Below are 23,373 nucleotides of genomic sequence, written 5' to 3' on the forward strand. Positions count from 1 at the left end.
GGTGTCACGTCCCCACAAGCAAGCATGGTTAGATCTCATTCGAGGACCACGGCTGCTCATTGTCACAACGCTGGCGAGATGAAGAGAGGCAGCAGCGTCGAGCGAATTCCCAATCACACTGCCTCTCGTTTAACGTGAACAAGGCTCGCGAAAGCAGAGCGCACGCGAATCCTTCAGCCATCACAGCTATCCATACTTTGTACCCACCGCACATTGCCTCCAAGATAGCGCGCGGGCGGCCGCTTTCAATCACGCAATGCGCAGCCGCGGCCGGATTTGAAGAAGAGACGTGCGCTAACCTTTCCTCACCCACATCTCTCCCCCCCAACCTTCGCGAGCGCGACACGACGCCGCGCATCAAGCCACCATCCTACTCAGTTCATCATCGCACGCTTTCTCTCGCACCTATAGGATACGGCGTGCGGCCACGATTTCCCCGCACTTGGACATTTTACGGAACCCCACGGCGACGCCGACGCCGATGGTGGAATTTCGCCTGAAGTGTCCATGTAACTTCTATCGCAATAAAATGCTAATTCTCCATAAAATATACCCAATTCTTACTTTGTAAGCTATTGTCGCCAATGTGGTTGCGCGGTGTCCCTTCACAACACGTCCGTAATCGTGAGTCATCGCCACCAGTGCATGTGTAAAATAGTTGACGCTTTTGACACCATCAAAGACCGGAATATGGACATCGGCCATGCGTTGATATTGCTAAAGGTTACTGAATGAATGAATGAATAAACTTTTATTTCCCTTTTTAAGAAAGGGGAGCTGCCGGGGGGAGAGTGAGGGAGATCTATGTGCTTCAGTCCCACCACCTTATGTGGCCGTACGTCCGCCTACCAGTCGTGGTAGGCCTCCGCTACCTCCTCAACCCACCTAAGGACTCGGTCCTGTAGGGTGGGATCGGAGCTGCGCAGGGCAGTCCCCCACAGCTCCTCGCTACTAATTGATGGCTTGAGGGTGCGGGGGGGGGGGGGATTTGGTCGGACATTGCCAGATGATATGGGAGCGATCTGCTGTCTGGACAGAGCAGAAGCGCAACTTGGGTGTCGGGTATGTGACGGGAAAGACCAAGCGCAAAGTGCGTGGGGTAAGAAAAGTGCAAGTTTGTAGTTGGTGCCACAATATTTCTCTCTAGCGCGTGCTAGGCACAGAGAGAAGTGCATACGTTAGGCGTTGGTGTTTGTAATGCGTGCAAATTTAATGGAATGTGATGAGTGTGTCTTTATTGTGTGTCGTTGGGAGTCATTGGGATCTAGAGTAAGGCTCACATTTGCGGCCACTCGGTCCGTGAATCCTCGAGCAGCGGCATGAGCCATTTCGTTGCCTAGTAATCGTTGATGTGCTGGAGTCGAGTTGATAGCGGTGTAGCTTTCTGGCGGGTGAGCGAGAAGTTGAGAGGGTGCGAGGTTGGTAATGTAGTCGCTACTGAAGTTCCGGATAGCAGTCTTCGAGTCACTGATGATGACATCGCAATCAGGTAGCCCCGATGCGAGTGCAATGGCGGCCTCTTCTGCGTCGCCCGCTGAGGTGGTCTTGATTAATGCTGAACGAACAGTGCTGCCCTGATTGTCTACGAGCGCTGGAGCATAACGATGTTTAGTGGTGCCGGCTGCGGCGTCCACATAGTAGACTCCTTCTGCCTGTCCATAGCTGCGTTGTAGCGCCTCGGCTCGAAGTTTCCGGCGTTTGACGTGAAATTCGGGGTGCATGTTTCTGGGTAGGGGTTGGATGTGGTATTGGCCGTGTATATTCCGAAGAAGTTGCATGTCGCTTGTTCTCGTTGAATGGTGGAGCGTAGTTAACTTGTCTCAGTATCTCACGCTTAGCTTCAGTGGTGGTGAGTCGGTGGTATTGCGATGATAGATGTGCTTTAATTATTGAAGGGTATTAATTGTGGCTATAGCCATCGTCCTTTGTGTGGATGCTCTAATCGGAACACCAAGAGCGGCTTTCTGTATCTTTCGGATCAACCAATTTACAGTAACCGCTTCCTTCCTAGAGAGATATATAAATATATGTATGGTAGTGCGAAGGCGATTTTACTTAGGACAAAAGCCTGCATGAGCTGCATTACCTCCTTCTCCCGAAGGCCTCCGTGTTTACTTGAGATCCTTCCTATGAGGCGTAGCGTATTATCTACTGCTGTTTGTAGTGCTTGTAAGCTACGCTGATTTGCTCGGCTGCGTTGAAGGTGTAGTCCTAGCACCCTTATCCTATCTACCTGGGGTATATAGAGTTCCCGTTCAACCGCAAGTTGGATATTCGGGGGCGATGTCCTGAAGCGTCTCGTGGCGGGAAGAAGGAGAAGCTCCGATTTGCCGGGGAGCACCTAAGATTCAAGGCGTGGCCTACTTGTGCGATCTGGTCAATGGCTGCTTAGAGGGTGTCTTGGATGTGCCCGTCGGAACCTCCGGTCATCTACAGCGTAATGTCGTCCACGTACAGTGTGAATCGGAGGTCAGGAATCTTCTTGAGAGTGAAAGCTAAAGTTCACATAGCCAAATTGAAGAGGAGGGGGGAGAGTACTGCCCCTTGGGGCGTGCCAGTGCTTCCTAAAGTTATTTCTCCAGATCGTTCGCTGCCTAATTGGAACGTTGCAGCGTGCTTCGTGAGGAAGCTACATATATGTATAGCGGCAGATTCGCTCTCCGCAGCTTATACTGCTAAGTTCGCGGAGAATGGCCAAGTGGGACACATTATTGAAGGCTCCCTTGAGGTCAAGGACGAGCAACGCTTTCGTGTCCCGTGCGTCGCTCGGTTCGATAATTTCTTGTCTGAGCCTTAACATGGCTTTGGTGTTGGGCTGCTAAGCACGAGGTCGCGGGATCGAATCCCGGCCACGGCGGCCGCAGTTCGATGGGGGCAAAATGCAGAAAACATCCGTGTACTTAATTTAGGTGCACGTTAAAGAACACCAGGTGGTCCAAATTATTCCGGAGTCCTCCGCTGCGGCATGCCTCATAATCAGATCGTGGTTCTGGCACGTAAAATCCCATAATTTAATTAATCTGAGCGTTAACATGACATGCTGATAAAAAAGAAACTTGCGAAAGCCAGTAATTTCCGTGGGGAACAAGGGGTTATGTTCGATGTATTTGGAGAGGCGCAGGTGGATTACGTGCTTTAAGATTTTCCCTATGCATGAGGTGAGAGAGATGGGACCGAAGTTATCAATGTGAATTGGCTTATTCGGCTTGGGACTAAAGATCACCTTGGCTGCTTTCCGTTGTTGGGGTGTCTCGCCCTCTTCGAGACAGTGGTTGTAATACTCGGCAAGTTTGCTTATGAATTGTTCATCGAGGTTGCGAAGCATCCTATTGGTCACAGAATCTGGACCTGGTGCCGTGGTGGTTCGCACTTGGTTGAAGGCATGCCGAACCTCCGCTTCTGTGATGGAGCTGCAAAGTTCCTCATTGCGTTCACCAGTATAGCCGGGCATGGGGATTTGCGTAGGAGGGCGAATATGTTTGGAAGCCAGGTTACTGAAGATTGTCGGCAGGTCCGCTGCATGTTCATGTTCCGATTCATGTTTATTGATCTGGTAGTTATTATGCGTCCTAGACGTGGTGGGGTTGAGCAGGTGGCGGAACAATTGCCAGGTCTTTTTAGTGCTAAGATCACCATGCGCTCCTTCGCAAGCCTGAGTCCATTGCTGTGCTGCCAATTTGATAGCGTATTGTCCAATCTGAGAGTCCAATTTGGCGATTCTGATTTGGGCTTTGTGATTGTAATGGGCTGTTAGCCATTTCCTGAGTAAGGCTTGCTTCGCTTCCCACATCTGTAGGATCTTCGAATCAATTGTTGCCAAGGGTGTATTGAATGGGATAGTGGTGGTATCGGCATCTACGTCTGCTTGTAAGGCGTTCGCCCATTGCTCTATGTCGGTAGTGTCTTCTTCGTTGGTATTGGAGCGATATTTTTGAATTCCGTCGAATTGGCCAGCCTTAGTGGTTTCGTTGAGAGTGGTCTGTGCTTGAAATCTGCGCAGAGTTCGAGGATGTAATGGTCGCTTCCTAAGTTGTTTTAGAGGTTTCGCCACGTCGCCCGAGGGATGCAGTGAGTTAGGGTGAGGTCGGGGGGTGTATCCCTAGTGACGCTATTTCCTACCCGGGTAGAAAGAGAAAAGTCATTGTGGATAGTGAAACCTTGATTCTGTATGGGCTGCCACAGAGTTCTTCCCTTAGGGGTATAGATGCAGAGTGGCCCCACATTTGAAGGGGGGCATTGAAGTCGCCCATTACGACTAGCGGCTGTTTATTGGCTTTAGCTGTGGCTTGAGCAAGCACGTGCTCAAAGCGGCTTTATCGAGTATTGGGAGGGCTGTAAACATTCAACACGTATAGGGTTGGTTGTTTGAGGCTTTGATGTAGAATTTTGAAGAAATAGTGGGGGGTGTCAGTACTGCTGAATGTGTCCCATTTAACAGAAAGGTGTCGTCGTACAAGTATGGCAGCGTTGGGCTTGACTATGTGAGGGTCTTGAAACGTGCTGTATCCAGGTAGAGTGAGTTTCCCGTGTGTTTCCTGCAAGGTTATGATGTCATGGAGCTCATTAAGATTCTGCAGAAATAGTGTTAGACTGGCATGCTTGTTGCGGAACCTCCTGCACTTGCACTGCCAGATGAACAGACTACACTCTGGCTTTATTATTATTGTCGCTGTTGTGAAGGATAGGAGCTTGTGACGTCGCGGAGCGTCTTCCCCAGCTGTCGATTAGCTCTTGGAGTCTGCAGAACTGCGCAGATGCCTCTAAAATGAAGGCATCAAGCTTGCTTTGTAGCCGATTTGAAGGGCGACAAGTTTGTTTTCCAGGGTGGTCATGTGGTCACTGAGGACAAATATGGAGTTTTCAACGGTGTTGTCAGTGTCTGTTATTTCCGCATTTTTCCTATTTGCCGGTGGTGGCTGCATGTGTGGTGAGGGTGGCCTTGGGGCCGCTGCTTCAGTCGTAGTAGTGGGTACAACAGTGTCCGTTTGTTCCGTCGGAGGGCGTGTCTGTGTGGGTGCAACAATGTCCATTTGTTCTGTCGGGCGGTCTGCGGGTGTGGGCGCAAGCTTTTGTGACAGTGGGTTGGAAGTGGCGGCAGGAATTTGATTGATATAGATTGGGGTTGAAGGGGGGGGGGTGGAGCATTGCCTTGAGCGGTTTGATTTCGGTTTTGCGCATTTAGTATTGATTAAGCAAGTAATTGATGAGAGAGCTATCAGCATCTTTGAGGAGTTGCTATTGTGGGGGACTATCTCTGCCCAGCTCACCTTCGTATGGCTGATGGGTGGTCTCTCCTCGCTGTATGGAGTCAGCGGAGGCCAAGCTTGCTTCGATGATGGGAGCTGGGCCGCTGTTGCAGAGTTCTTTCGGCCAGAGCTGCTCTGCAGCTTCTCTTGTCCTGGAGATTCGCTGGATATGCCTGTATATTGTTCCTGGCCGTAAGTATCAATTTAGTTTCTGGTGGAGCCGGGGGTGGTGTCCGTGGTTTATAACGAAGTATGCACTCTGGGAAACTAGTCTCATGTGCTCCGTTGCAGATGATGCAAGTGGGGGTGCAGCTGTGGCCCTCAGGGGTATCTGGCGTGCCGCATTTTGGGCAGAGACATATGGCTACGTTAGGACAGACGTCTTGGCGATGGCCAAGCTGCCGGCATTTAGTACAGGCCTTCACTTTTTGCCTATATGATCGGCAGTGGAGGTCTGTGCGAAGGTAATCAATGTAGAAGGGGATCTTTGAACCTTCGAAAGTGACCAGGATAGAGTCTGTGGAGCCCATTCTTTGAGCAGCTAGCAGGTTGATTGTTAGATTGGAGTCGCAAAGGATAGCCAACACGTTCCCTTCTACCAGGGAGACCGGCAGCTTGATGATGCCCCTACAGGAATTTTCGGGGTCTGCCACGTGCATGGAGACCACCTAGCTCTTGCCCATGATGGTGATGGTGTCGATCTTCAAGTATAGATCAGCCCTGTTCATGCAGGGTGTGCTTATCATGATTGTGTTGTTAATCTAGTTGGCCCGGAGTCGATTTAGTGATGTTGCAGCCGCGGAGAGGCCTGTGGACTTCATTATGATTTCGCGAAGAGAGACTGGGTGTATGTTAGCGCATTTGATGACACCATGTACACGAAAAATGATTTTGTATTTAGCGGCAGGGAGTGGAGGAGGACGAGGCAGAATGTGGCTTACTTGCGATCGAGTTTTCAGGGTGCTTGGCGAGGTGGGCGAAGGCCTCTTGGTGTCGGAGGAAACAAATTTCTCACGCCAATCGAGGATCTCTTCCGCAGTCATGTCGACAGCGTCGACGTCGTCGTCTTGGCTCATGTCAGCAGCAGCTGCTACCACCGACGCGCACTGCCGGCGTAGCACGGCAGGCTCGCGGGGGTGCGGATGCTGCGAAGAATCGGCGAAACACTTAAGACGGCAGGCCCGATTTCGGCTGAAGAGGTTTCGTTAGGCAGCGGGTCAATTATAGCACCAGAGGTCCAAAAATTACAAGAGTCGACGCAAAAATTTGGACACAACACACGAAAAAAGACGGAGCCCATGCATCACCAGGAGCCAAAGGAAGCTTCGTCGTTGTCGTCCTCCGCTGTAAAGATGAGAAATCTTTCTATGACGGCTAATGATTTTGTTCAAGTGACCATTAGGAATTTTCTTGATTTGCATCACGGCTCTCGTATCGTACCCTGATTTTCGTATCTTACCACAACAGAGCGTTCCTACCGCGTTCTTTCCGTAGTCATCCTATGTGTGCGCACTGGTCACTATGCGGCAGTGTATTACTTTCCTTTTTCCGTCACCCCAACGGTATAATGTCGCGTGCAGTGCCTTCGGTACCCTTGCCATGGTTGGGGTGCGAGACGGGAGCCCTGGAAGCCATCGGTGCGCGCTTTTTCGCCACAGGACCGACGGTGTACGTGGTGACACCGACGTACCGGCGCGCCAACCAGGCCCCCGTGTTGGTACGGCTGTCACAGACGCTCATGCTGGCAGAGGCTCGCATCTTCTGGCTCATCGTCGAGGACGCCAAACGGCCATCCGCGTTGGTGAGCATCCTTGCTGGAGTTGCAGCCAGATGAGCGAAAGTTTGCCACGTGCTGTTGGTTCCTCTCCGCCGCGTTTGCGAAATGCTGAAGCAGCTGAAGCTGCTTTTGCAAAACCGCGTTAGTAAAAGCAGCTGAAACAGCGACAGGTTGACATTACACAGAGTAAACTGTAAATCTTAGGGCGATATCCTTGTAATGAAGTGGGCTTAAAACCTTCCTTGTGGAAACGAAGCTTCCCATCGGGTTGTTAAACATTGCATTCGCAACTCTTCCTCCAGTAACATTGTGCAGCGTATAAACCGAAGCCTGCCCTTTTACTTTTGGTCAAATTTGGCAATATTGGGCACATTGGCGAGTCTCGAAAAAACAATTTAACAGGAAGTGGCGTTGATGGTGGCCGCCAGGGCTTTAGGTACTTGCTGGACAGAACAAAGCAAACTTTGCGCGATATGTGATTGGCTGCACAGTTAACATTTTGCATGCTTAAATGTATCGACTTGTCGCGTTGCTAACATCCTGGCCAAAAATGGGCATGACCGAATCGTTGATGGGGACAAATGAATGTTTCTTTTTTTGTGTGTGACTCTTCGTGGGAAGTAAACATGACACCGAATCAGACGACACGAGAACATCACGACACAGTAAACCGACTACACCTACACGAAACAAACTATAATACCATTTGATGCAAAACTCTGATGTCAGATATTTCGGTGCCCACCAGGGTGTCCGAATTAGTACACAATTTTCATCTCTGGTTTCTCTCATCGCACTTGAGAAGTTAAGGCCTTCCCGCATAGAAACAAGGCTTACATACGTGTATTTGCCACATTTTGTTTGCTGCCCGTACGTTCAGTAAAAGCGCAAATTCATACAACTCGAACCTAAACGATAAAGCAAGATGGCACGCAAAAAATTTCCGGCAGTAAATAAAGCCTAATGGGCTGATGATTATGATTAAACATTTGCGAACTGCAGGTGGAAAAAATATTGCGCCGGACGGGGCTGGCCGGCGTTCACCTGGCCAGTCGGACTCCCTCGAAATTGCGGCAAATCAAGCGTGGCAAGTTCGTCGCCCGCCACATGAAGGCGATAGCGTGGCTGCGAAAGAACGCCGTGCTGCCCTCTGTGCTGTACTTCACCAAAGAGGACAATTCCTACGACCACCGCTTGTTCGCTCAGGTATACAGACGGCACTCCTTGTGGTGCGTGGTTTGATGGGGCTATATATGCAGGGGTAGTAACTGGCTTCCTCGTCCACCATTTTATTTATCGCTACTCGTTTCAAAATGTTCTTAGCAAGCACGCAAACAAGCACGCAAGAACGGACGAGCATGTTCGTGTGCGTGCTCACTGTTGTCTTTAAATGACAACGCTTTGTATCGCTCTGGTTTTCCAAGACAATGGGAAAACTTGCAACGCAGTTAGTAATCTGCGCTTCGGGCACTCTGGAATACTTTTGCAATTAATTTCGTACAAAGGCCGTAGTTAACCTATGCTAGAAGTTTGATCGTGCAGCACCCACATGATACTTCTCATTTTATTGAAATATAAACAAGGTAGTACCGTGGTTGCATCTCCAAGAAGATGAGGTGAACACACTCTGCGCCTGCTATAACGCTTAAAAATCGGAAAAAATAAGCCTCTGACAATTACTTCAAAACTTTCACACTTCACGCATTACACCAACCTCATCGCTTCTAAGTGTAAAATTGCTGTCACTATTGGTTTTAGGCAGCGGGAAAACGTGAAACGTTGTAAGCGTTTGGTGTTACGCCTCTAAACAGGCAGCTAACGAGCGGTTAGAAATTTTCACTTAGTCTCTATCAAACCCCCACGCACGAGCCCTATAACGTGCTCTCAGTTTCTTCCAAATGTAAATTCGGTGAATGGTGCCGTTCTCCCAGAACATTGTGAAAAGTCGCGCATACGCAGTATTTCAAGTGCGATCTATTCACTGTAAAAATACCTCCTCAGAGAAGGAATCGACTAATAAGCGCGTCCGGATCAAATCAATTTTACCAGCACATACTGCATACTCTGCAGAATTTCGAATTAGGCATTTCTTTCACATGCGCCACATCCACGGCTGATTAAACAACAAATTTAAAATAACCACATGTGAAATACTAGTTTACTACAGTTCAATTAGATTTCTTTGCTTTCAACGTTTGTATTTTTTTTCTGGAAGGGTGGCTCGTAACACGGGACCCCTTAAAAGCGTCGTTTAACCTGGCGATCCCATTTACATGTTTAGTGCCGCGAGCAGAGCGGAGCGAATTCCTTCATATTTCGTTTTCCTGCCTCACTGTTAAAGCACGGGTGTGCTCCTCACTTTGTCCGCACCTTGTAAAAGGTACAATATTAGACACCCTCAGCGCATAATATTCCCTGCACCCATCCTCACCCTCAGTTATCAATAACGTGTTGTCGGCCCTCACGCTCAATTTCCTGGGTTTAAATGATCATTTTAATACACCCACGAGTGAATACTCGCCACATACATTGACCACATCTTAGTCCGGGCTGCTGAAGAGGAAAGACAGCCAATTCGTAGCTTGACCATGTTGTTTTGTTTAAACGAGTTGCTTATTTTTGCACATTTGCCACAAAGCTCTGTTGCGTTTTGCCGGTATCTGCATGAACGGGGCAAGGAAACGTCAAACATCTAACAATCAGAGGGTTCATACTATACATGTATAGCCAGATATTTTACGTTTTGTGCGCATCAAAACTAGTGAAAATGTGCATCTGTGTACGGCTTGACAACCGCAATAAGGGTGGCCCCCATAGGTAGAGAAGCTAGCCGTCAGTTTGACGCTGAACGAACGTCTACAATGTTGAAGGAACAGAGATAAATCTACTGTTTCCCATACAGTTTGAGACGTCATGTCGCTTCGAAAAATTCTCTCTTGGCCTCGTAATCGCGAGCACGAAGTGCGGATATTTCTCGACGTCAGATTTTAATGTGATGTAGATGCATCGAAGATAACAAGCACGGATTATCACGTTTCATTCACGTCGCATTGCACGCTGGTATTGTTTATTTACGTTGTAACAGTACATCACTCTCGTTTCATTATCGCTTCGTGGTACACCCGAAAACAAACTATCCTACGCATACAGTGCGCACATTTGCCTTGTTGGGCATGCGTGCACTCGTGAGAAGACGTAGAAGACTTCGTAATAAGTTGTCCTCGGTACCAGTCACGTAGACGTGTTTAGAGAACATCGCTGCACCGATTTAATGAGTCCCCCCCCCCCCCCCCTTTCCTTCTCTTCTTTTAAGATACAAAATCTTGGGAAATGAAGTAGCCTATAACGCATCGGAGCAACGAACTGCTCTGAAGGCTTTAGTAGTGACACTGTCGAATTATTAAGGCGAAAGCATTATGGTATCATTTCGAGGTGACCTTGAAAACGTGGAGCCGCAAATCGGACAAAAAATTTCTAAAAATATGTACGAAAAATCGATAACTGAATAAGTTCATTACATACCCCATAACATTATATATCAATTGATAGGTAATTAAATCAAGAATATAAATATTGATAAATCGTCATCATAATCATCATTAGCCTATATTTATGTCCACTGCAGGACGGAGGCCTTTCCCTGTGATCTCCAATTACCCCTGTCTTTCGCTAGCTGATTCCAACTTGCGCCTGCAAATTTCCTAATTTCATCGCTCCACCTAGTTTTCTGCCGTCCTCGACTGCGTTTCCCTTCTATTGGTATCCATTCTGTATCTCTAATGGTCCACCGGTTATCCATCCTATGCATGACATGGCCTGCCCAGCTCTATTTTTCCAGCTTAATGGCAACTAGAATATCGGCTATCCCCGTTTGCTCTCTGATCGACATCGCTCTCTTCCTGTTCCTTAACGTTAGGCCTAGCATTTTTCGTTCTATCGCTCTTTGTGTGGTCCTGAACTTGTTCCCGGGCTTCTTTGTTAGCGTCCAAGTTCCTGCCCCATATGTTAGCACCGGTAATATGCAATGATTGTACACTTTTCTGTTCAACGACAGTGGTAAGCTCCCAGTCAGGATTTGGTAATGCCTGCCATATGTACCATACCGTCATCATATTATCAATATATCATTTTTACATATATTATCATAAATCATCATAATAGTCATTTAATTATTTATGATAATCAGCATGACAGAGTGGTAGAATGGGTCGAAAAAACCCGAAAAGTGGCCAAGAACCGAGAAAATTATTATAGGAACGGGTGTAAGTATGGTTATGATGGTAATGATAATGATAAAAAATGGGTATACAGAGAGGTGAATTAGGTCAATTAAGTGTAAATTCATGGTGAATTAAAGGGGTTTAGTTGGGTGATAGGAGTCAAACGAAAGGTAAGGATGATATAGAGTGATCTAAGATAATGAAGAGTAAATGAGAGTGAATTAAGAGTGAATGAAGGTGAATCAAGTGGTGATAGAGTGAATTAAGAGTGAATCAACTGTGAATTACGAGTGAAACGAAATTAGGCGTGGCTATGCTACCGAAAACACCAGAGACCACCGGAGCTGGGGAAAGCCTACTAAAGTAGTGGCAAACAACACACTTAGTTTGCTGGCGCTCAGGATTTCTTCACGATGTTCTGCGTAGTATCGCGATGAATTCAACCGGACACGTTCACAAGCCTCCAGATCTTCATTTCTTCACCTACGCGAACTCTAGGCTTCCCTAAATCTAAACTCGGAATGCTCTCTGCTGCGACACTTGATTTCAGCTTCCCTAGCTCTCGCTTCAGTCTTTCGGAAGCAACTAGTGTCCAGTTGTCTGGTCTAAACCGGCCGAGCCGCCGCCAGAGGCATCGGCTGCAGTCACGGACACCAGGCGCGTTCGGCGCGAACGCGGCGAAACGAGATCGGCGTCGGCAGCAGCTCTGCGCTTCCCACTAAGGGCCCTATTCACACTTGCGACTAGGCGAGGTCGCGCGACCAAGTAGGTCGCAAAGCGACCAGTCGCAAGTAGTCGCAAATGGTCGCTTTTCTCGAAATGCGACCGTTTCGGGCCAGTCGCACACTGCTCGATTTTTCAGTCGCGCGACCGCAGTCGCAGAACAGCTTAACCAATCAGATGCGAAGTAACAGGACGTCCGTATACGCTGACGCATATTTTACGCGGCGATGACATTTCAAGCAGAGGTGAACAGCATATCGTGATACATTTCGGTTTAGCGACTCGTCGGTCGCATTTGTAAGTGTGAACATCGTTCGTCTTGAGTAGTTTTCTGGTCGCCACTCGCAATTGGTCGCGCGACCTCGCCTAGTCGCAAGTGTGAATGGGCCCTAAGTCCACATGCCTTCACTCCTCCTCTCTACCTCGCATCCGCTATGCTGCGCGATGCTATTTTATGCTCTGCTTTCACTCTCTCTCACCTCTCTCTCTCTCTCCCCCAGCTCGGCGAAGCTATCCAACACCACCTAGGTGATGTTGGGATAGCGCGCGAAGCCAACACCCCCTAGACTGGCGACGCGCGCACTCTCTCTCGCTCTCATTTTCTCTTTCTCTCTCCCGAGCATATCGCGCGATGCTCCGCGAGGTGGTTGCTAGGCAACGCAGGGGCAGGCGGCACACATTACGGCCGGCTTAAACAGCTCCGATGTTAAAATTGTGGGGTTTTACGTGCCAAAACAGGCAGGCCGTAGTGGGGGACTCCGGAATGATTTGGACCCCTTGGGGTTTTTTAACGTGCACCTAAGTCTAAGTACACGGATGTTTTCGCATTTCGACGCCACGGAAATGCGGCCGCCGAGGCCGGGATTCGATCCCGTGACCTCGTGCGTAGCAGCCCAACACCATAGCCACTAAGGGACCACGGCAGGTTTACAAGTGAATCAAAAGGTTGTGGAGTGGGGGAGTGACTTGCAAAAAATATATGTGAGATTTGAGGGTCCAAGTGAGAGTGACTCGGCAAATAAATGTGCTGAGTCATGGTGCGAGTTTCGTGAATCATAAGAAGGGTGACTGGCAAAAAAAAAACTTTATGACTTGCAAAAATGACGAAATTGTGGTTTCAGAGAGATGATGCCTCCCTCAGCAAAAAGGTGCTGTGTCATGGTCTGAGTTTAGTAAATAAAGGATGACTTGCAAAAATCACTGTATAATAAGGCTGTAGTTTGATGATGAATCAGCAAAATTAAGTATTGAGGTATGGTTAGAGCTTGGTGAAATAAGGATGACTTGCAGTATTGACTGCAAAATATCAGTTCGGAGTGAAGATGCACGGCCGCTGGATAAAAAAAAATGTCCTTTTTTTATCCAGCGGCCGTGGAAGATGACTCAGCAAAAAAGTGGCTCCGTGCAATGGCGTAGCCAGAAATTTATTTCGGAGGAGGATTCTACGCCGACAACTACCGCTCGGCCTCCTCCTTCACCTCTCTCTCCCTCTCTCTCGCTACATATATAAATATACAGGGTGTTTCAGCGAACACTTTCAAATTTATTTAAGGTTGCCTGTGGCAGATAGCCCAATTCTAGTTAATGGTCTGGTCTACTTGAAGAGGCGGACATTACATGCGCAAGAAATTGAAATGCATAATTGAATTAACAAAAGTTTACTAATTAAGTTTTTAACTATTTACTTGATGGCCCATATCGCAATATACAAATTGTAGCCATGGAGTTCGCAAGACGGATCCACTTAGAATTAATTCTCAGGATGACACCAGTTTCGAGATATTAATTCCCGAACTTTGCGGAGAAATGCATTGGCATTCCAGTTAATTTTGTGCTTCAATGCAAAAAGCGACGTTTTTTTAAGAACCTAACTGGAACGCCAATGCATTTCTCCGCAAAATTCGGGAATTAATATCTCGGATCAGGTGTCATCCCGAGAATTCGTTCCAAGTGGATCCGCCTTACGAACTCCACGGCTACAATTCTTAAATTGCAATATGGCCATCAGTTAATTAGTAAAAAACTTAATTAGTCAATTTTTGTTAATTCAATTATGCATTTCAATTTCTTGCGCATGTAATGTCCGCCTCTTCAAGTAGACCAGCTCATGAACTAGAATTGTGCTATTTGCCACAGGCAGCCTTTAAGAATTTTTGAAAGTGTTCGCTGAAACACCCTGTATATATACACATTGTTACACGCGTGTTGTATTTGATTGTTTGAACGAGGCGCGCGGGCGCCATCACTCCAGAAAAGAAGAGAATGAACGGACTGCGCTCACGCTGTGAATCCAACCGGTCAGCGCTGCAACCGCTTTGTAACTATAATCTGTAAATAGTTGCTCGTCTAATTTACTCGTCCTTAGTCGTCCTTAGTTGTCCTTAGTCGACCTTAGTGGCCTTATTCGTAGCATAAGGGACCCCTTTTAATTTTTTGTGTATATATGTCGGGAACCGAGGGGTCGCAGCGGAGCGCCAAAACAAGAGGACCAGCTTTCTCGTCAGTTGCAGCCGCGGCCCTGAGGCGCCGCCCGAGAGCGCCCACCTTAGCGTCCCCGCTAAGGGGACGCTAAGGGCCCACCGCCTAGATGGAACTAGGCCCACCGCCCAGACGGAACGGCGAAATGTACTCGTCGACGAGGCAGAGATGAGGCTGTCTTAGTGTAAAGCAGATCGACGGGTGCGCCGGCGACATCCGCGGGGAGCTCCTTAATCGGGAGGCGTCTCGACGTATATAGGCTGGTTTGAGGCGGTCCAGCGAAACGACTTCTTCGCGACCATTCAATAGGATGGTGGCGGACTTCTGCGTCTTGTGGAGGACACGGTACGGTCCATCGTAGGATGGTGTTAGAAGCGCCTTTATAGCGCCTCGTCTGAGGAACACGTGGGACGAAGACACAATGTCCGGGTGCACAAAGATGCTGTGGTCCGATGATCGAGGTGGTACGGGGCGCAGTTGCTGAATGCACTCCTGTAGACATTGGAGGTACTGTAGCGGCTGGGGCGAGGGGGGCGAAGGAACGAACAAGTCTTAAGGAAGCCGCAGGGGTGCGCCGTAGACGAGTTCGGCCACTGAACAGCAAAGGTCGCGACGAAGGACGGCACGTAGGCCGAGAAACACCATAGGAAGGTGGTCGACCCAGTGCTCTCGATCCAGGCGCGCAGTGATCGAGGGCAGCTATGAGTTGGTGATGGAGCCGCTCAACCATGCCGTTGGCACAGGGATGATATGCAGCGGTACGGCAGTGTTTAGTGCCAAGCAGACGGTTGAGCGAAGTGAAAAGTGTACAGTCAAATTGCCGGCCGCGATCCGTTGTCACAATGCTCGGGCAGCCGAAGCGGGAAACACATGCTGAAACGAAGGGTTTGGCGACCGTTTCCGCAGTGATGTCCGGAATGGTCACGGCTTCGGGCCAACGGGTGAAGCGATCGATCTTTGTGAGAATGTAGCGACAGTCGTGAGAGTGAGGAAGTGGTCCAACCAAATCAAGATGGACGTGGTCAAAACGACAGCCAGGTGGCAAGAACGACTGCGTGGGAGTCTTCGTGTGGCGGGTCACTTTGGCGGTCTGGCATGCGAGGCACGAGCTGGCCCATTGGCGAACATCGGTGTTGATGCTTGGCCAGACATACCGCTGTGTAACGAGGCGCTGCGTGGCTCGGATGCTGGGACGGCAGATGTAATGAAGTGATTGGAACACCGCACGACAGAAGGCAGCCGGAATGAAGGGGCGAGGTGCAGCCGCTGACATGTCGCACCAGAGGAAGCCAGGCACAAACGGGTGAGGAACGACGGAGGGAACGGGGATGGTCACGCAGCGCTTGCAGCTGGTGGTCTTCCATCTGCGCACGAGCTAGACCTTCCCAATCCACAGTCGATGTAGAAGTGCCGAGGGAGGTGATGCGTGAAAGTGCGTCAGCTGCCTCGTTGTCGGTGCCTTTGATGTGCCGGATATCCGTTGTGAACTCCGATATATAGGCCATTTGACGAACTTCACGTGCGACGTACTTGGAAGAGTTTGTACGGAAGACATACACCAGAGGCTTATGATCCGTTAGAATATGAAATGGCTCGCCCTCCAAGAAGTGCCGAAAGTGCTGGATGGTGGAGTAGATGGCGAGCAGCTCACGGCCAAAAACGCTGTAGCGAGTCTCGGCAGGTTGTAGCTTCCGAGCGAAGAAACCCAGTGGGCGCCACTCGGAGTTGATTTCCTGCTGGAGAAGAGCGCCGATGGCCACACTGGAAGCATCCACCATGATGCGGGTTGGCACGTTAGTTCTCGGGTGGATGAGAAGTACTGCATCGGCGACGGCTTGTTTAGCTGCCCTGAAAGCAGATTCAGCTTCGGGATACCAGGAAATTGCGGATGAGGAGCCCTTGGTCGTGCGAAGAAGGTCAGTCAGTGGGTGTAGAAGCTGAGCGCAGGGGGGAATAAAACGTCGGGAGAAATTCACTAGGCTGAGGAACTCACGCAGCTGGCGTAGGGTAGTGGGTGCTGGGAAGTCTTTCACGGCCTGGATATGAGAGGGCAATAGACGAATTCCTAGCGCCGAGATGTGGTGGCCCAGGAACTCGAGCTCGGAAGACCCAAATACGCATTTCTGGGGGTTGACAACCAGGCCAAATTGTTGAAGGCGTTGAAAGAGCTCCCGGAGGTGACGCTCGTGATCTTGTTGATTGAGACTCGCGACGAGGATGTCGTCGATGTAGGCAAATACAGCCGGGATGCCGCGCGTTACCTCGGCGATGAATCACTGGAACGCTTGAGCTGCGTTGCGTAACCCAAAGGGCATGTGCACATACTCAAACAGGCCGAAGGGTGTAGTAATGGCTGTCTTCGGGATATCGGCCGGCTCAACGGGGATTTGGTGATAGGCCTTGACAAGGTCCGCTTTGCTAAAGATTTTGCATCCTTCCAAATGGCCTGTGAAGTCTTGGATGTGTGGAAGGGGATAGCTATCGTGGACCGTGTGAGCGTTGAGCACCCGGTAGTCACCGCACGGACGCCAGTCACCCGGATCTTTCTTGGGCACCACATGGAGTGGGGAGGCCCGACTGCTGGAGGAAGGGCGAATAATACCTAGCTGGAGCATGTGCTCGAATTCCCGCTTAGCAATGGCCAGACGCTCATCGATGAGGCGGCGCGGACGAGCTGCGACAGGTGGACCACGCGTGACAACGTGGTGGGTGACGCTGTGCTTGCGTGGTTGATTTAATTTGCGGGCCTCGTCACTTCAGGGAAATCTTCGAGCATTCGAGCGTACAGACATGATGGGATCAGCGTGCGGATGTCAGTGGGAGTGACAGCCAACAGAACGCCAGGGATGGAGAGGCGCGTCTTGCTGTCAATCAGGCGATGGCTGCGCATGCTGACGTCGAGGCCGAAATGGGTGAGAAAGTCGGAGCCGAGGATAGGCTGATGGACGTCGGCCACGATGAAGACCCACCGGAACGTGCGCCGCAAGGCAAGGTCGAGTGTGAGTGTCACGGAGCGGCATATTTTCGAATGGTTTGGACGCTGATTAACGACACGCTGAATTACGAACGTCAAACACGTGGGCTCCTGACTGTGCAGCGTATAATGCATTCGACATCGACACGCCGAATTACGAGCGTCAAACACGTGGGCTCCTGACTGTGCAGCGTATAATGCATTCGACATCGACACGCCGAATTACGAGCGTCAAACACGTGGGCTCCTGACTGTGCAGCGTACAATGCATTCGACGTCGACACGCCGAATTACGGGCGGAAAAAGCGTCGTGGCCGCTCGGGCTGCCATCTCGATTCCAGACACGTCACGCCCATTACGGACCCCGAAGTGTGCGCGTACGGCCACGTGGTAGTACCGGGCTCAACCTTGGCCCTTGACATTGGGGGAGAGGCTAATCTGCGGTTCTTCGTCCATAGTGAGAGTGCAGCCAAGATTGTTGGGAGCTAAGAGAGCTGAATTCGGAGAATGCTACGTAGCGGCAGTTTCCCTACCTAGGGAACTAGGGAAAGGAGAGGCTATTTAAGCGCATGTTTTGGGCCCTGCTGATTAGTCTAGAAGCTGAACCTATGCGCTGCTGAGAAGCCGTTGGGGGGCTAGTGCCGTCCAGTATCGCCTGGGCCGCCTGGCCACGTCGGAACTCCGAGGAAACTTGTTGACGTACGAGACGTCAAAACCAGCGTCTGCAACGAAGCTCACGGTAGTTCGCCTCAAGTTAGCTCAACCTGCTTGAGGGGAAGACTCCAATCTAGACTCCCGGTAAATCCAGCTCAGCAATTCGCATCCACCTCGACAAGATCGGACCGCCAGCATTCTTCGGGAAAGCTTTGTGCACGACTTCCACGTTTATGGACTTGCTGCTGCTGCCCGGCCATGCGTATGACACCATTTGTTTTCTTTTGAACTGTGATTTTCTTTTGACGTTGGTTTAGTGAAATGCTGTAGGTGTTAGTCTTGTATATTTGATCCGCGCCATGTTTCATTTGTATATCTACTGTTAAACGCCGTTGATGGACGGCGGCTGGGACATGAGGTGGAGCCGCGTCCGAAGGGCGTTGATGGAAACGGGAAGCTGTATGGTCGATCCGGGACTCTAAGCGGGCCATGATTGAGGATGGTGGCGTTGAAGAGAGGGCGGCGACCGAAGGAGAAGTCGCGTCGTGGACTCGATTAGCGAGCTGGGCGAGGCGGTCGAGGGTCAAGTCCTCTGTAGCGGCCAAGACAAGGCGGGTGGACTGTGGTAAGCACTGCAAGAAAAGTTCCCTCAACACCGCGCCGTTCGGGTCGACCTTGCTTGTGCCCAGGAGCTGTCGCATGCTGTTGAGCAGCTGGGAAGGGCGGCGATCTCCAAGGTCCTCGGATCTGAGCAGGTGCTGGAGGCGCACGCTCTCGGACGCCGTGGTGCGTTATAAAATACTCTGCTTCAGTTGCTGGTACGGGGCATCACTGAAAGGTGCAGCGATAACGTCTGCCAGTTCTTGAGCCACCTCAGGAGACAGGTTGCAAAGTAAGTGGCGAAACCGCGAAATCTCCGAGGTGATGTGGTGCAGATCGAAGATGGTTTCGACCCGTGCGAACCAAACCTGCGGGTTCTTGCGCCAGAACGTGGGCAGGTGGAGCTGTAGAGCTGCGACGTCCCGTGGGCGCGGGAGGTTGCTGGGGTCGGTCATCCCTGAGGCCGGAGTCACCACTGTCGAGGACCGAGGCGTCGCAGCGGAGCGCCAGAACAAGAGGACCAGCTGAGCATGCTCTCAGAACGGACTAGAGCGTGCCGTGCTTGCGCCGCTGGCACGCGCCGCCCAACTTTATTTTTCCCGTCAGTTGCAGCCGGCCCCGAGGCGCCGGCCGAGAGCGCCGACCTTAGCGTTCCCGCTTAGCAGCGTCGGTGAGCGCTACATATACACCGACAACCTTGAGCTACGTTATATTTGGTGTCAATCAATACTAGCAATCAAACCATATATCAATCAATCAATACATTAAATTATTACTGTCAATAATCGATTTACCAATATTTTTCATCACTAGCACATACACGTCATGGCGTTCGTACTGAGAAGCACTGTGCACACAATATTCTGGGCGATACCCTCTTAACTAATCCGATCAGTGGACGCTGACAAACGCCGTTGGATTCCCGTCGGTGTCACCTCGCGGACAACTGAAGTGCTGTCTGTCACGCCCCCAGGGTTGTGAAACACGTGTTGCATCGCTGCCGAAGCATATTCCCCCCATCGTGTATTATTAGAGCGCCGTCCGTGTAACTCGAGCGCATTGCAAACCCTTTCTATCGCTTATAGCGATGCATCAGGACTAGAGGGAAAAGAGAAAACAACGACAGGCACGGAACCGAGCGTCACTGTTTCGCCCTTCGAACGAAAATGTCAATTCTTTTAGTCTGCAGTGTGCCCGTTTTTTCTTTGCATTCACACTTCTCGTCTATAAAGCGGCTTGTAGGAGAGACCCATAAGTTACTCTGCTTCAGGCGCAATGAGTTCCGGCAGGCTCGTCCCGTGCGCGGCAGGGCTTTTCCTCAGCGCTGCGTGCATGGCATTTTTAGAAGGCGTGAAACATACTGAGCGCAATGCATTTCAGAAAGAGCGCTTCAAATCGTTCAAGGTATTGTAACCTTGGTGACCGTTCAAAAGTGGTGCCTTCTATAAATGACCACTATACTTCTAACTACAACTTGCTGGTTAAAATATGTTCGCCAAATTTTGCCAAGAAGAAATGAGTTGGTGAAATACAAATGCATCGCACGCAAAAAGAAACAATTCGGTGCAGATGCTTCGAGGGAACCGCGCCTTTTCGAACGCCTCGATATATAACCGCGCTTCATTTTCTATATTCCGCGCTTTATCCGACGCATATTCCTATGCCCTACGCTGGCTCCACTTGCGCGGGCTCCACGTTGTGCAATGTCATTACAATGCACTTGCGCCTCTTCGATATCGAGCATGCACAACGTCATACGTTGCCACTGCCACTGCACAGAATCCGTCGTGCACTCCCGCACACTGCTTGGATGTAACGTGTCTCTTTTCGTACGCAGATTGCTCAGGTTCAGCGGGTCGGCGTGCTCCCGGTGGCACTGTCGGGTGCTTACAACGTCAGTTCTCCCCTGGTGTCGCCCGATGGCCGGGTCGTGGGCTTCCACGAACCGCCGGAGCCGGAACGTCCTTTTCCCATGGACCTCGCCGGGTTCGCCGTCAACATGCGGCTCGTACTGTCCAGCGCCAGCCCCAACATAAGCTTCGACTCGGCCCAAGTCGCGACTGTGTTTCTCGAGAGCCTCGGCGTCACCATGGACGACTTGGAGCCGCTGGCAAGCAACTGCACTGAGGCACGTATATATGTATGCGTGAAACCCGGAGGGCTTTCCGCGCCCACCACAGCTCCACAAACGCAGAACACACGCCGCGACTGTAGGAAAGCGGTTTCTGGCACAGAACGTACACTGGTTCTTTGGGAGGTTGCTTCTGGTGGGAAACTTAGGGCATGGCGAGCGCTAACCAAAATAAGAAAGAAAGACACCGCCCATGCACCCCCTACAGGTGGTAAACCAGCAAGTTTCCGATAGGTTTTCGATAGGTTTATTTTCGCCGGAGGCTTGCTGTGGTCGGACCACGAGTGTTTCAGTCTATAGACATATACAGCTTCGCTGTTAAATAACTGAGAATTGAACAGAAGTTCAGTGTGGCTGTGTGCACTTCAGGCAGACACGCTAACCACAGCGTGATCGCGCAACTTTCTTGCTCGGGCAATTTCTGCGAGGTTTCGCGCTCCACATAGACTCTATAAGGCTGGTGGCGTTTGTGTAAACATTTGGAAGGCAACAGCAGGGATTAATATAGCTGACAAGGGTGACGCTGCGTGCACGACAAAGGAGTTTAGAGGCTGCCGCTGTCAGCAGTGATAGCCCGCTGCTGACCCAGTGTATAATTTCCGCCTCAGAAGAATATGTGAAGACTTTTTTTTTACATGCAGGCTTCTACGGAAAGTGCTTTCTAGTATATGTGCACATATACGAAGCTGTAAATGTGATTTGGTGAAAGTGATGGAAATAGGCAGGTCTGGGTGTTCCAGCGTGACCTGAAATAGGATTTCCGAGGCAGAAATTGTATGCTAATGTTCGGTAGTACATGGGGCACTAGTGTTGACAAATACTCACAAGGGCTGTACGAAGCAAGAATATGGGAAATCAGAGTAGTAGCTTTAAGAGACAGCTATAAAGAATCCATAAATTGCGTAACGAATTCGATCAGATAATGCTGTATGGTTGAGGCTGAGAGGGAAGCAGATAATATGGGAAGTTAAAGTACAGCCTAGTATCTAAAATCGGTGGTAGCTTAGATTACTTGCGCATAGGAAGAAGTCTCAGTTTCGCCCGAAAGGCGAAGCATAATAGCGATAGCAAGGTATTGCGCAATAACATAAAGTAAGACTCGTAGTTTTATCGGATGTATAAAGTAAAGTAGACATTCGCTTACAAACAAAACAAGCGTGGTTTCACGCTCGCGCAAACATGACCAGATCTCACTCGATTACCAGTACCACTCGCTCTCCGAACGCTGGCGTAATGAAGAGCGCCGGCAGCGGAGAGCGAGCGCTTTGTGCTGCCACTTCCTTCACCGTGGTTCCGCAACATAGACTACGTGGCCTCTTACACTAGCTGCGCGGGAAGACAGTGCGCACGAAGGCGTCAGCCATTCTGGCTCGCCCTCAGGCTTGACACTGGCCCCCGCCACAGCTGACCTCCAGCAGAGGGCGCGTAGGCCGGTTATGCGCCCAGCCTGGAAGAAGCATGAGCATCAGAAGGGGCATGAGGCGTGAGCTTTCTTCTCGTATTTGCCCGAGCCAGAAAGCTCTCAGGTAGAGATCTGGGGACATTTGCTGGTGCACTTTTGCTTCTGATGCTCGTTTGCCTAGGTACTACGGACGACGACGCACTTCGCTCTGTTTGGCGGATTTTGAGAAGCGGATGTCTCCAGATGTCTCTCTCGCTACTAATGCAGGCGAATGACGCCCTGGCCAGAAAAAGAAAGTTTCGCTGGCTTAAGTTATTTTCCTTCCCCCACGAGAGGACGAGACGCGCTCTATCCCCTCCAAGCGCGCACTCGATCACGGGACATTCAACATTGCCGGGTGCGCGAAAAGACAGCGGGCATCCAGCCACGACCATCTTTGTCAGCTCACCATCGAAGCTTGCTCTCGCACCCTCAGCACATAGAGCGCGGGCCACTCGCTCTTATCGCACGTGGGCTTATCGCGGGACGTCACGGCGACAGCGAGAATCCGCCTTGAGTGCCCGTATAACTGCTATCGCAACGAAAAATTGTGGGCTAGGGACTGCATAAAAATTAGGTGAAGCAATGAAATGCGAACATTTGCGGCGATACAGGAAGTTTCGTTGACGCAGGACAGGGATAGATATCTCTTGCAGTAGCGGTGATTATTCGGCAGATGAGTTAAGCGGTCCGGCGATTATCATTATTATTGCGGCGAAACTGATACTTTCTCACTGCTTTACGGCCACCCTTGCAGTCAGCAAGCACTGAAGTAGTTATGTCAATATGTGGGGGAGCAGAGACGAACGGGGCAATGATGCATTCAGGAAAAAAAAAAAAAACATTTAACCCTACGCAGACTGAGAACACGATCAAAGCTAAGTCGCAATGAAATATTTTTATGTGCTCGATTACGTCTTTTGGAACCTGCTCGTCTTTTTCACTTTATGCAGGTGTTGGTGTGGCGCACAAGGATGGTACAAGCAAAATTTCCCAATATAACGTTATTACGTCCCTATAAGAATACGCCGCCGAACAACCTGCCGCTATTATACAAGCACATCTTGGCGGAAGAAATATATGATGTGAAGAAATAATAATAAACGGCTCGTTCCTGTGGCCTAAGTGT

At 50.1% G+C, this 23,373-nt stretch overlaps 1 protein-coding gene across 1 annotated transcript; it reads left to right on the forward strand.

The window, feature by feature from the left end:
- Nucleotides 1–6,813: 6,813 nt before the first annotated feature.
- On the forward strand, nucleotides 6,814–22,290 carry LOC119462286 (galactosylgalactosylxylosylprotein 3-beta-glucuronosyltransferase 3). The gene is made up of 4 exons (XM_049672920.1): nucleotides 6,814–7,047; nucleotides 8,026–8,229; nucleotides 20,501–20,800; nucleotides 22,108–22,290. The coding sequence occupies exons 1-4, from the start codon at nucleotides 6,814–6,816 to the stop codon at nucleotides 22,288–22,290; spliced, it is 921 nt and encodes a 306-aa protein (XP_049528877.1).
- Nucleotides 22,291–23,373: the final 1,083 nt, after the last annotated feature.

The sequence above is a fragment of the Dermacentor silvarum genome, chromosome 8, assembly GCF_013339745.2.
Source record: "Dermacentor silvarum isolate Dsil-2018 chromosome 8, BIME_Dsil_1.4, whole genome shotgun sequence".
NCBI classification, from domain to species: domain Eukaryota; kingdom Metazoa; phylum Arthropoda; class Arachnida; order Ixodida; family Ixodidae; genus Dermacentor; species Dermacentor silvarum.

What these genes read in the sequence shown, in the direction of transcription:
- LOC119462286 (XM_049672920.1), top strand. Translation starts at nt 6,814, where the DNA reads ATGTCGCGTGCAGTGCCTTCGGTACCCTTGCCATGGTTGGGGTGCGAG. An exon ending in CCAAACGGCCATCCGCGTTG is followed by an intron (nt 7,048 to 8,025) that starts GTGAGCATCCTT and finishes TGCGAACTGCAG; the next exon opens with GTGGAAAAAATATTGCGCCG. An exon ending in ACCACCGCTTGTTCGCTCAG is followed by an intron (nt 8,230 to 20,500) that starts GTATACAGACGG and finishes CGTGTCTCTTTT; the next exon opens with CGTACGCAGATTGCTCAGGT.